At 40.8% G+C, this 14,400-nt stretch overlaps 1 protein-coding gene across 1 annotated transcript in view; it reads right to left on the reverse strand.

The window, feature by feature from the left end:
• slit3 (slit homolog 3 (Drosophila)) overlaps positions 1-14,400 on the reverse strand; it is a 229,059-nt gene that overhangs the window by 94,404 nt on the left and 120,255 nt on the right. Inside the window, exon 5 of the mRNA XM_031867001.1 lies at positions 10,392-10,463. Within this exon, the coding sequence (XP_031722861.1) occupies positions 10,392-10,463 (72 nt within the window). The remainder of the gene's footprint in view (positions 1-10,391; positions 10,464-14,400) is intronic.

Consider the following 14,400-nt stretch of genomic DNA (forward strand, 5'->3'; position numbering starts at 1 on the left):
AAGCGAACATGAGATGGGTTTGAGTTTGCCCATGTGTGTCGGGTTGGATTGATGGGTGAGCGTGCTGTATTTTGTTCATAGTTCTGACATAGTTGTTGCGTGGTTGTGTGGGTGGCCTTATTATACATCATATTAGCCTTGGTGATGTTTATGCAGAGCGTGTATAGCCTAGTTGATTGTCTTGGCTTGCATCTATGAACTCTTGCAGGCTATGATATGTATTAAGTCTGTGTAAGACTTCAAAATAACACTGGAGTACCTTCATGCGGGAGAGTGAAGTCCACTTCTCCACAATTATTGTTCAGGATCCTTCCTGTACCAGGTTTTTTAATTACCTAACCTTTACTTCAACTGTAACAGTTATTTGGCATAACTGTCAGCTTTTTCTAACCCTGACCCATCCTTAGTTGCCATGGGAGAATATAGTCGAAAGGGAGAGCTTAAAAATGGTCGGCAACTGGTATAAAAAAAATAAAAATATCATCTGGGGTTAGCATCAGGATCGTTCAATATCAATGTTCTTGTCTGGCTGTCTATTCAAAGTAGCCAAGGTGGGAGTAGTTTGCAAATTGTAAAGCTTCCCCAAACCTCTTAGTTGAAAGCGCCGGAAGGCTGGTTGGGTGTCCGGTTGTCTTTGACAAGAGAGACAGACTGTGGTTTGCATCCTGTCATGGGGCGGCTGTAGCTCAGGGGGTAGAGCAGGTTGTCCTTTAATCTATGTTGGTGGTTCAGTCGATCAGTCCGCATCACAAACTGTCCTTGACTTAGACACTGAACCCCAAGTGGCTCCCCGGACACTTTACAGCAGTTCATTGCTCTTAATGCTTAGGATGAGTTCAATGGAGAGGTTGAATTCCATGTATTTGATGATACAAATAAAGTTTCTTTTTTTTTCTCAAGTTTATAGTTTTAATCTACCAACAATCACTATTTGTTTCTCTTAACCACAGTTATAAGCATATCTTAACCAAGGAGTTAAGAGAATAATTTACTTGCCTAAATTATAACCAAACCTTAACAGTAGAGGCAAAAGCCGAATATGCTCTTACGTGTCCTTATTGTAATGGTCATACGGGTCTTTTTGGAAGGCATTGACAAACTACCTATTTTGTTGTCTGGTGAGATCTTGTCCATGAATAAAGACACCCATCGGATACAAAATGAAAGTTAAAGACCTCCATAAGCTTTTCATTTGAGTCCTTTGTCTCTACACTTTCACAATGTCACCACTGATACCCTGAAGCGAGTCTGGGGGACTCCCACCACTCTGTAGAGCTGACAAGGGCTGTCAGGCAGGTTGTGAGACGTCTTCAATTCTACAACTGTAAAATATGCTGTTTTGATCATTCTGAGAACATATTATCACAATGCTCCTTATGTCTGTAATTTTTCTAGAATCGAGAATAACTGGTGGATTCATATTGCCGACCATGTACTTCATCTTTTGTCCTCATCCACAGTAAACGATTCCATCAGCTGTGATATGATTGGATTCCTCTGACAGCTTTGTTCACCAAGCACCCTGATTAGCAGTGACATGATTGGTATCAATCTGGGATGAGGGTGTACTTTGTGTGTCTGTGTGAGTGTGTGTGTGTGTGTGTGTACTCTCCATATCTGTATCATCATGTTGCATTCATAGTCCTTGTGTGTTTGTGCTTGCATGTGTTCAGATCACAGATGTTTGTTACATGGGAGAGAGCGGGGGTCATATAATTAGTCAGTGTGTTTAATCATGTCTATCATAAGGCCTATTGGCAGAATGATTCAATGCTTCCCTCTGCTACCATCTGGAGCAGAGGGAAGCACACACACAGCAGTCCTGCCAACCACTCCTGACTCAGTAATTAATGAAAGGACGGAGGGAAGGGAGGAAGATACACTAGCTGGGTTCCCATCCAATCTATATCGACAGATAATGCTTCAATCAAGTCTGAGATATTCATGTAAACAGCACAATTGGTGACCGGAAATTACAAAAGTGGTTTCTCATTTGGGTGACAAAGAAAATATTTGTTAATAAAGAAATCACGTAACGAATATTTATGGAGACATATTGGAAACAGACTGAACCAGAAAGGTGCACCCAGTAGAGTGCAGGTCTCCACCAGCTGTGCCTGTATCCACCACTGCTGTATTGTGTGATTGAATGACTTCATTCAAACTCAAAAACAAGCAGCGATGTAACATTATACAAGCAATGGGCTCAAAGTCGTCGTGTAATGACCTTCATACCATTGTGCCAAAACACAAAGGTAAACTCACCAAGCTGTCTGGCCGCTTAGAAGCGGCTGAGTGGTGGAGAGGTACAATAGAGTGTGCATTGATAGTTTTGTTAGCGAATCACGGTTTAGCCAAACACAAATAAAAGCGAGCCGCCGGCGATGCCCTCAGCCGTGATATATTTGTACCGTTAGCGGTGTCAACACCGCTACGAGTCACCGCCTCAGGTGTCGCCATGTTGAGAGCCTTTTTGAGGGAATCAAAATTCTCCCAATCTCAGATTTTGCACCTTTAAAAGCAACCAAAGCTCATGAATACTATGGGCACTGGAAGGCTTCACGGGAAGTCTCGAAAAATATTTGGTGACCAAAACTTTCCTTAAAATATTCATGGCCACTGCACTTTGCATAAACTGTCTGTCTATCAGGTGAACATATTGCTTTGTCTCTTGTTGTAACTGCGAGTCAGAGGCAAGTTTAGATAGAAATCCCAACCAATGGCGTCGTCGCAGAAGTTAACATTATGATACTAACGTGTTTGTATAAGCAAGACAGTTGATGCTGTTTTGCTCTGATGTTCGCTCCATGAGCAAATGTTTGGAAATTATGCAGTACTGCCGTTGTAGGAATGATGCAGCGGGGAAGGACATCTGCAATGGCCGATACTGCATGTACTGTAGCCTTAATGCAGCAAATGAGGATTTGCACAATACAGGGTAGGCTTGGACTTGCAAATGGTTCCTCTGCTTTTAGGGATGTTCAAGGGTACAGGAAGCCATCTGCATGTTTTATAATTATAAGGCATGCTGTTGACCCTGTTCCAGACTGAAATATATTCAGTCGAGGACACTAAATGACTTTCCATCCAAGTATTCTTTTGCGAATTAGACAAAATTAACATACACTTACATTTCCTTTAAGTGGATTTATGAATTCTATAACCCTGTAAACAGTGAAAAGAGATGGAAACATTTGTCTAATGTTGAAGTTCAAGATAAATACAGGCAACCCTGCTGAAATCTAATTTGATGCACTATGGGGGAAAAATAGTTGTGTCTCTGCCTGAAATTACGGTAGATATGATTCCTTATGAAACTCCAATTACTCAATTAATTAAAAGCATTAATGCAGGCTTCGTTTTATGCAAATAACCAATATAGATGACAACAAGGCAAAATGATGTCATTAGAATTTTAGAATATATTTTTGGGGACGGTTGGATAGAAAAGTCTGGTGCCTTGAAGCCCAGAATGTAATATGGCACTTAAATTACCAACATAATCGATAGCTATAGCCCTAACTGAAACTAACCATGACTATTTGAAGGTTATGTTTTACTGTGCAAATTCTATATCAAAACAGAATCCCAAATGAAATGAAAAATCAAATGAAAAATGTAAGTTAGAGGCATCCTGTCTACACAGCTATTGACATTTTCTCCCTCCTGTCTCGGTTGGTCACGACCTTAAATTAATCAGCCACATCCTGCCATTTAAGGAAGTGCTTTGGGGGTTGGTGTAGGGCAAAGAATGATGGAAATCTGAGTAAAGAATTTCAGAGAGCAGGCTATCATGTCTTTGTTGTTCTTCCTCTCCACTCATTTCATATTGGTGCAGGGCTTTGAATGCTTGATTTGGGAAGAAATTACAGTGTGAAGTGTGTGTGCATTATCCCTCCTGGTGTCACCTTGATTTACAGATGTTCTGCCCTCAAAAGGACGGCCGTTATTAATCTTTTTTCTACATTTTCTTGCTAGATCTATGTCTGGCTGTAGCTGTCCATTGTTGGAATTGCGGTAAACATAAAAAGAACTGAAGGAAAACATCTGCAATGACAGAGACACACAACAGTGCAGGTAAGAAACTTGTCTGTGTGCGCGCTTGTGTGTGCACGCAGCCGACACAATGTTCTCACCTCTCTCGGAGGCGCTGTAGTCATAATTCAAACAAACGGCCACCCTGCACTGCATTGTGGGTAGGGAAGCGTGAAGTGTGGAGGCGTTTTACGAGGGAGAAGAGAAAGGAGAGGATGACAGGAAGGAGAAAGGTAAAGAAGCAAAGCCATGGGGTTGGTTCTTTTGTTTTTAGATTACACTGATACTGATACCTTAAGGTTGTATTGTTGGAAGGGATTACATATTACATTGCCTGGACACATTCTTCTAAACCCCCTCAAGGTGCTAGAAGTGTGTGTAGATGTTGAGCATGGGTGGACACAGTGGGAAAAAATGAATTACATTTTATCACAATAAAAAAGTGGGTAGAGCAAGAAGGTAGGCAGATGAAAAACAAGGTACAATATGAGAACGTGATGGCTGCAGAAGATAAAAAGCGTGTCTGTGTGGGCACTGAGGTGTAATGTGAGGGCATATGAAGCAGCTGTATCTTATCTGATGCGTCCATTGCTTCTCTGCAAGCCAACTACAGCTATAAGCCTCCCAGCGTGACTGACTCACATGTGTTGTGATTTAAGCGCGACTACAACTGTACACATACAGCATATGTGGTTGATCACTTTGTCTCTCCTCTGTGAGCAGAAAGTAGCCACTGAATATTGTAGTATAACTTTTATATAGGTAGTCTCCTGAATCTCATAAAATGATGACGCATCAAATATAGCTGATGAAAACTGTTTTTGAAGATGATTCTACTTTTGCTGTAACCAGTTTGGGATACAAGTTGGGTGGGCTTTACTGCATCAGGCTGGTTGAGGTTGATGTCACTCATCACTCAGAAAAGTACGCAAAAAACCCTGTAAATATGCTCTCATCTGACTGTATAAACTTGCTGTATGACAGTATAGGACACCGTCCACATGAGTCAGTAAATGTTTGAACGTGCCATTTGAACCCAGCTCCTGACGTGTTAGTGTATGACACCGTGCTAACCATGCTACCAGTTCAGGGAATTACAACATTACCATCTGTTTACTTAAGTGCTTTTAACGATTGCGCACCACTTTTTGATCGTTGCTTCTATTTGATTTTTTATCTTTATGTGCATATATTTAGCATGTTTAAAATGTGTGAATGGATTGTTTGTCTTGTTTTTATGTTTGCAAAACTGCTTTGCTCAAATTGCCTCAAATTGCACCCCGAGGGAATTGAATGAGTTTTGACACCAGACATATGCGAGCGGGTCTTTGCGACACGTGAAAGAGTTGTTTGATTTCTTAATTCTATTCTAATGAGCTCACCGATGTCTTCAGGAAAATTATTGTTGAACATTCTGCTCATGTCGAATTAAACTATTGGCTGTGAGAAAGTGTCTTTTCGGCAGAACATGTTTTCAAGATACTCTTCATATCTTTGAGGATAAACCCCTGAGAATGAACAAAGTACATTACAACACAATCCAGTTCAATTACGGCTTTACACCACTGGCATGTAGCTCGTTAGCTGGAGTGCTGGTGGTTGTTGGTCACAGAGATATAAGTCAAGCATTGCGAGTTAACTGAGAATGCTTCTAATAAATATTTTTTACAACAAATCAATGTTAAGATACAGTAGCTTGCGGATCAAAAAGGCAGTAAAAGTTTGGATAGTTTAAATACTCAGAAATCATTTCACTTCAGCACTCTGCCCACACATGTTAGTCTCATGGCGGAGGTGGTGGTGCAAAGAGTCAGTTACATTTCTGTGGATGGAGACACTATTTAGGAGCTACTTTTGTATTTCTCTCTTAATTTTTGATTTGTCACTTCATGTGTGCACAGAGGGAACTTGCCACCGGTGATTACACTCGACACAGATATTGGAATTTGAAAAACATACTTGGGGGGAAAAAATGGCTGATTCTAAGGCCTCTTGTTATTTATCAGAAGGAATCAGAATTTGTTATGAGCAAAGATGCCAAAGGAAGATCATTGTTGGACATTCACTGGTGTGGTTAACGTAATGACCAGACAACCAGACAAGACTAGATATGACAAGACAAGATTAGATCAGGAAATCGGATTAGATAAACTGAGATACGAGAAGATAAGCATCCAGAATATGACGTGCGGTAGAAAAAACAAACATAAAACACAGAGCCTATTACAGGAATGTTGGCACAGTGCTTCATAACCATTCTAACTCTGCATTTACTTTTATCATCTGTGGTTTGACTGACAGGTTGAGTTTAGGGGGACGACAGGACCAGCAGTCAGCACAATGTATAGGGGAGCACACATGTACACAAGCAAACACCTACACACAGATGTATGGCATATACCTGTCTCCCTAGGTTAGCAGAAGACCACAGTAATCATATTTGCCAGGTTCTTGGCAGTTTCAGCAAAGCAGTCAATCTGATAGCAGGGTCGCACAGGTGTGTGTATGTGTGTGTGTTTGCGTGTTTGTGAGAAAAAAGTGCAACAAACGCTAGCCACCATGCAGCATGAAAGAGAGAGGGATAGAGACCATACCCTTTGAGAAACAGAGTGAGTGAGACAGAAAGGGTGAGAGACGTAGATTCGGAGCAAGTGAGAGAGACAGAGGGAGGGGAAGAGAGATAAAGTGAGAGGGGGAGAGAGACACACGAGAAAATCAATGCTGTTTCCACCAGGGACAGAATGTCATGAAGGTTTTTTCACTCTGTGGCATAATGGAGGGTTGGAGCCTTTTACTGCAGGAGTCACCTTGTCTAATGGAGGGAGGGATGGAGGGATGGAGTGGAGAGAGGGAGAAAGGAAGAAGAGGAAAATAGTGAGGAAAAAAGTGGGAGAGAGAATATGGAGTGAGCTGGAAATGGAGGGATGTTGAACAAGTAAGGAGGAATGGATGAAAGGAAAAAAGACAAGGGAATTGAAAGATAGACAAAAGACAAAGAGGCAGAAAAGACAAACGATTGACAGACAGTGATGGGATAAGGGAAACAAGAGGAAGAATAATGGATGATGGGAGAGGAAAGATGGAATAGAGGATGAAGATGTGATGACAGATGAAGGAAGAGAGTAGGAAGCGATGGAGGACATAAAAAGGAGCAAAGGGAAAGCAATGCAATTTGAGGGGAAAGGAAAACATGGCGGGAAGAAGGAAGGACGAGGAGAAAGTGTTGGAAAGATGAGGAGAACAGGGAAGAGGAGAAGGAGGATGTGGAGGTGCGTTAAAATGTCAAAAAGGGAGGAGTAATAAAATAACTACCGTCATATGCCCGAGTCACCCCTAATTTTGGCAGAAAAAAGTAAAATAATTCACTTTGTAGGTCGAAAGCAATTTAGTGCAAAACATTTTAACAGCGGAAGAGACACTTTTACCATCAAATTTGAGTGACATGACTTTATAGAGCTGGCAGAAAGTGGAGAGCGGTATCAGAACAGAGCCTGGTGATAAAAAGGTGCTGTAAGGGCAGGAAGTGGAATATAGCCAATGTGCAAAGTCTCGAAACTCATATTGAATTCCACCTGCTGTACATTGGATTTGCTCAGCGTACAGTCAGTGACTCTAGGAGTCTGTAGTTGTACTGGGCAGCTCTCAGGTGTAAATGTGTGTTAATGTATGAATGTGACGCAGGGTAATACCGATAAAGAGCTTGCCTCCTCAGCAAACCCACCCTGGATAAATACAGGTTAAAAACATGCAAGGTGCTGCAACATCGCAACACTAAGATGTGATTTGCTCTGCATTTTTCTGGCACCGGACTTCAGATAGTTGTGAAATACTTGAGTCAAAGAGGTAAGGTGGTGCGCAGTGTTTAGTTTGGATTGTGTCTGATGTGAGGAGGGAGAGTGGATCAGATGATCAGAGGCCAACCTCAACTCAAAAGGTTTGGAGCCCGGCCATGAGAGCCGACACTCGCTCTCAAAAGCACACACTCACACATACACAGCAGCACAGGTTACAGCGTACAGGCACTTTCAGGCCCATTTAACTTAAGAGTAATACTCTCCTGTGGACTTTGGCGGCCATGTTGAACTTACATCACACTTGGGAGAGGAAACTAAGCAGAGGGGCACATTTGGCTGTCGCCTAACTCTGAATTACCGATATGTAGCAAGATTTCACGGATTGCCCAATGAAAAAGAGCTAGAAACACATAGATCTTGACAATTCAAGGACACATTAATTCACATTTTAAGGTGATTATACGGATGTACTGGAAATAAGTGCTTTTTGTAATTATCTCTGCCAGGAGATTGTGTATTAGGTCGTCTAAGTGAGTGTGCATCTCTGTGTCCGTCTGCGGTTAATCTTGCATACTGCTGAACTCATCAGCCTAATATTCTTTTGTGCTCAATTTATGACACCTCATGGTTGCAGTGATTCACACTTTTAGAAAACTTGTTATATTGACTGTTTCATACCATCATTGACCGCTGACTCTTAACTGGCCGATAGGGGCGGTAAGGGATTCACAACTACTTCAGTTAGGCCTCTAATCTTGTTTTGGGTTTGGCTGACAAACTAATGTGGCTAATACGGCTTAAAGAGCTAACAGCTTACAAAACGAAACACACAGCCGGAACTGACAGTTTCTGTTTAGCGGAAGCGTTGAACAGTCAACATGAAGTGTTACACATAACACGTGTGGAAAAAAGACTATTTAACTAATCTCTAAGGAACTTAGTAACAAACACTACGACCAAGGGTGTATACCAATTAGCAGTACTTGTCAGCTTTACAAAGCCAAATAGAATTGATGTGTTCGATCATTTAGCAGCTGTTCTCGTCATTTTATCGTACAACCATCAGCAGATGGAGTTTGCCCAGTTGCAAGGGAACTACAGCGGATAACACAGTTTCACCTCAACTTCAATTTTGTAGCTGTTCAGGGGTTTTTAGTCATATTTCATGATCTTCATTGGCATAAATTAATTATGAACCGTCTGTGGATCAATGATTGCAATGATGATTTATTCATATTTTGGGAAATTCGTATCTTATTCTATTTACCCAATGTACATGCAGTCTTCCCACACATGGCATATGTTAAAAAATAGACAATCTGTACATGGAGATCTCAGTCATCTCCCTCACTTTTATTTCCTATCTTATTTAGCCAAAGCATATTGTTTATTTGTTTGTTTTCTGTCAGTCAACAGCTCTAGTAGGGAAATAAGACTTGTGCCACATCGAGAAGGATGGGCTATTATCTTTTTGCATCTTGTAGTTATTATGCTCTGCGCTGTCATGCCAGTCATGACTGATAAAACACAACAGCACACTTTCATTTGCAGAGCAAAGATTTGTTGAGCAAATCTGTGTTTTTTTTTCCAGCATCATCCAGTTTTATAGTCCCATAGAGTTCTATCCTATTCTATTCTATCTCACCCTATATCGAACTCTCACACGTTGAGGACATTGTTTACCCCTAAGACACTTTCTGGTAGTTTCCTATGCAGCATCAGGCCAGATTGATCAGCCATTATTGATGAGAAGCATTGATCCGGCAGCGTATTGATCACACTATTGGTGATTAGGACATCATGAATAAATGACAGGGGGGGGGGGGTATTGAGTGCTTGACGTGAGGACAAAAACTCTCTGGACAGGAAGAGAGGTGAGGGAGATGAGAAGTAAGATGAAGAAGATGAGAAAACGGGGAAGACCGGCAAAAGTCATGAAAAGCAGAATGCTAAAAAGAATCAAAAGTTGCAGAGAAGATGGAAATAACAGGAAGCTAATCTAAACCAAATCTGTGATTCAGAAATAAGATTTGATGCATTCCTTATAACACAGAAATCTAAAATATGCACACCATGGATGAAGGTTAACTTCATGTTCCTAAGATACAGTTCCCCTCCTTACATAGCTTCAGTGTTGGAAAAGTAATCTTACTCCACAGTGTCTGACAGTATAACACATACCTACAGTATAACCTTCATATGATGTTTGCACTGAGGGAAATATTTAAACCACAGACGTTGATGCTTTGATGGCTACACCATTCCACTGAATGGAAATATTTTTGGGCTTCATATTGTACACATTTCCTTTAAAATTCAGCCCGTTATGTTTGGTATGTCTGAAAACATTGGGATATCCACACAAAGCCAAAAATGAAAAGGAAACATTAAAATATAATGCAGCAGCAATTGGGATCTACTTTTCTTTTGTGAGATAACAATAAAAAAAAAAGATCAATATCCAAATAAGGTGCAGGAAAATAAAGATGGATGAGGCTGGAGAGTAGATACATGAAGGAAAGGAAAGTAGAAAACGAAAAGGAAGGAAGTGATTGTGCTTACAGGTTTTTGACACTTGTAATTCCTCTGAAAGCTTTCCTCGGAACCGCCTGAATCTGGTTCTCGCTTAGGTCCCTGGAGAGAGAGAGAGAGAGAGAGAGAGAGAGAGAGAGAGAGAGAGAGGACATTAGTTGAGCACTCACAGAAAGATATATGGAGTCAAATGATAAACAAAACCACAAACATTTGATCTATACCACAAGTACACACACACACACACACACACACACACACACACACACACACACACACACAATTACAGTACAAAGGCACAAGAGGAGGAAGAGATGGAGAGAAAGGGAGAAGGAGGATGATATATGACATTCATGATCAGTGGAACAATTTGGTCCAAAGAGCTTCAAAGACAAAAGGAACTATGAGAAATACTACTGGCACGAGTCCATCGACTGCCTTGAAGTGTGTGTGCGCATATGAGAGTGTGTGTGTCTGATTAATGGAGAGGCAGTGGCGGGGAGAGAACGAGGAAAGAGGAAGAGAGAATCAGAATAAAAGACCAGTGTGTGTGTGTGTGTGTGTGTCTGTTGAATGTGTGTGTTTTGCATATTTCTTTAATGTAAAAAAATCGTAAGCCCTATATATATATATATATATATATTTACATATATTTATACTCTTCTCTCCCTCAGGCTTTTCCTCCTTCTCTTTAAACACACACAATGAAAATGGCAGCACATACAACAGACTGCTAACTTTGTTTCTTTCCTTTTTTTCCCTTCTCCGTAATGAATACCGATATGAGTCAAATGATTTTTGACATGACACAACAGCCTGGCTTTAACTCTGTTAGTGTTGTTTGTCGGGGAGAAGGCCTGCCAGGCAAACCGCGTTCAGAAAACACAATGTAATTAGATAGGTATGAAATATCAGACAAGCTAATCACCCTATACTCCTGCCAGTCAGGTCTGAGTTCAAAACACACACTCACATACTGAACAGACAGCCAATGAGCACACAAAACACATGACCATGCATGTTAGACAGTCGACACACACACACACACACACACGCGCTCGGATAATCACAACTGAACACGGCCTGGACTTTTCCATTTGACCTTGACACACACGCACATATGCTCACACACACACATATGCACAAACACACACGCACAGAAATCAGCCATCCTCGCTGTGGAGAAAGGTAATTATGTACTAACCATATTCATAACATTTTCCTGTCACACAGTTAAGAAACAAAGCCTCTTATTTGTCAAGTTCCACGGACAGACAATCACACAAGCCAACACACTCACACACACACACGCACACACACACAACACACATATATAAACCCTCACACGCATACTGTATATGCTTACGCCGCCTAATTTACAGTCACGTACACAGGAGGAAAATTGGTTGTGTGTTATTCCAGAGCCAATCAACTTTTATTAGGGCCGTGAATGTTAATTGGCGAGCCGTGCTCGGAAAACAGAAAACTAATTTCCTCAAACTAACAAGGTTCCATCGTTTTGGACGTTTCCCTTTTAGCCCTGTTTTTCTCGCTCATTGCTTTTGTCTGACAAGAGATGAGCGGCCCTGTTTTTTTATTCTTGATGGAAAAAGTATGTGCCTGGCATTGTATACTCTTTAGGAAAAGGAAATATGTGCTTTTATGTGCAATTTTGCTCAGCGATTGCGGTGACGAAGGAGCAGAAAAAAGGCAAACGTTTGACAGACGGGAATGGTGTTATGATATATTATTGTGCAACACAGCCGGAAAATATTCCTTGTGTTTACACTTTTTGTTTAGAAGGTTTTGACACTTTTTGGGATCAGATTTTTTTCTTTCTTTGTTTCTCCCATGATGACATTGACAGAGAAAATGTGAAACCGATAAAAAGCAGAGATGTTATCACTCTCGCAATCTTTTTCACCTCCATTAGCTATCTATTGTCTCCGTCTATCTACCTAACTAGCTAACTATATCCATGAATCTATCTTTCTGTATCTACATCATTTGCATCTCTTATACCGCCCTGCCCTCTGTGGACCGCTGACAAACAGAGTAGAGAATGATTGCAAAAAACAAAACAAGAAAGAAAGCACGAGAAGGAGAACAAGATAAAGAAAAGAAAAAAAACATTAAAAAGTCATATTTCAGAGGAGTTGCATGGCTAATAAATCTTTTATTGTTTTGTTTACCCACGATGATATTTATTTGTTATTGCCTCTAACAGAAGGAAAGCCATCCAAGTCAAATAAAAGCCATTATAAGACTGTGTGTGCGTCTCTCTGTCTGCCTTTATGACACCAGCTGAGTGACTGACACCAGCTCCAGGAGTCCACTGTTTAGGCCGCCATAATAAAACTCATATGTCACAAAGGCTTGAATTGAGTTTTCCTCATACGGTTGGTTACTGGTTGTCAATTTGTGCAATTGGTTTTAGGGTTATGGAAATGCTTTGGGTGACATTTTGAGAGGTGTAAACAACAGATGGACAACATTTTATTGGAAACGAGAAAAAAACGCACATTCGATTTGAGTGAGTATGCCGGGCTCAACGAGTGTGTGAGAAGATGGATGTTTGCTCTCCCTAAAATGGGTTTATAGTTGAATAAAGTATGTATCTGTCTGTTTGTAATGGTTGTTTAAAGCTGCAGTAGGCAAGATTGACAAATACAAAGGTATTATCAGCTTGAAACTGAGAAGAAAAGTTTTGTTTTTTAAAATAATTCTGGTGTGGCCATTGGCAAAGGACTGGCAGAGCACAGGAAGTCACAACAATGTGAAAAAGATGACGGCTTCAGCCCAAAAGATGCTTAACTCAGTAGCCATCGGTAACCGTTTTCACCACCTCCATCACCAGACACAGAGACAAAGAAATTGAATCATCATGAAGTCACTTCACGTGATTCCTGAACAGCAAAGGCATTCAAGTTTCAAATATTCATTATTAAATGTGCATCAATCAAAGTAAAAGAATGGGGAAAACAACTGTATTTAAAAGTTTATATTTACTTAAAATGTAATACTCAAGAACTAATTTGACCGACGGTGACCTGTCTTCACATTGTTATTCAGATGTTGACAAAACAGAAAACACACCAATGTTTTCTGTGGAATAACTAAAACTATTCAAAATGTACTCATAATAAGATCCTGATTGAGAAACTAAGGTTTCAGTGCCTTTAAGATGTGGCTGCGTATTTGGTGCAGTTTTGATACGACCCTTTATACTGGGAGGTATTGAATCTCTATATTGTATCATAATGTATTGTTTGTGTCTGAACACATTCAACATCCAGAGCTACGGTACGCTTTCATGTAAACAACTGTCGTCCTCTCATCTCTCTGTGAGTCATGCCTGCCGACCTTTAAGTAGAGCAAAGCCTATCACCAGCAGGAGATTGGCCTGTGGTCCTTGAAAAGGACACTCGCTGATAGACTAACCACACACACATACACACACAGACACACAGGCACACACACACAAGCACACACACGGCTCATTTGGATAGCTGGATGGCTTGTACACCAGTCTAGCAATCTACTCCCACATTTCAATTATTGGATTCAGTTTTTTTTGGTCCTCCTCTATTGCCACAGCGTTTGAAGCAGCGGGCAATTAATCTCTTAAAAATTCTATTAAAGAGACGGATGGCTGTTTGAATTATACATCAGTTCTATTAGGATGACAAATTCCGTAAATTATAGTGGTACTGATTATGAAAACAACTGCATATATTTTGAGGAATCGGGGAATCTCGACTACTGGATGGAGACAAACAATGCAAAAGTTCACAAAAGTTCAAATGAGCTATGTTTAGTATTCGTGGATGCAGGAAGAAAATAAAGAAGAATAGGAACAATAAAACAGCAGCAGAAGAGGAAAACGTGGTCTTCCATTACCCATTCCTTGCTTACCATGGCTTCCCTAAGTACTGTATAATTGATTGAACTTTGACCAAATGTCTTCCAGACCTTCCCCTTTCACCACACGGACCCCCCACCCTCCGTTCATGTTTCCCCAGCCAAGGCCTCTCCTCTC

This window comes from Anarrhichthys ocellatus, unplaced genomic scaffold (assembly GCF_004355925.1).
Source record: "Anarrhichthys ocellatus isolate YVR2014 unplaced genomic scaffold, GSC_Weel_1.0 scaffold37, whole genome shotgun sequence".
NCBI lineage: Eukaryota > Metazoa > Chordata > Actinopteri > Perciformes > Anarhichadidae > Anarrhichthys > Anarrhichthys ocellatus.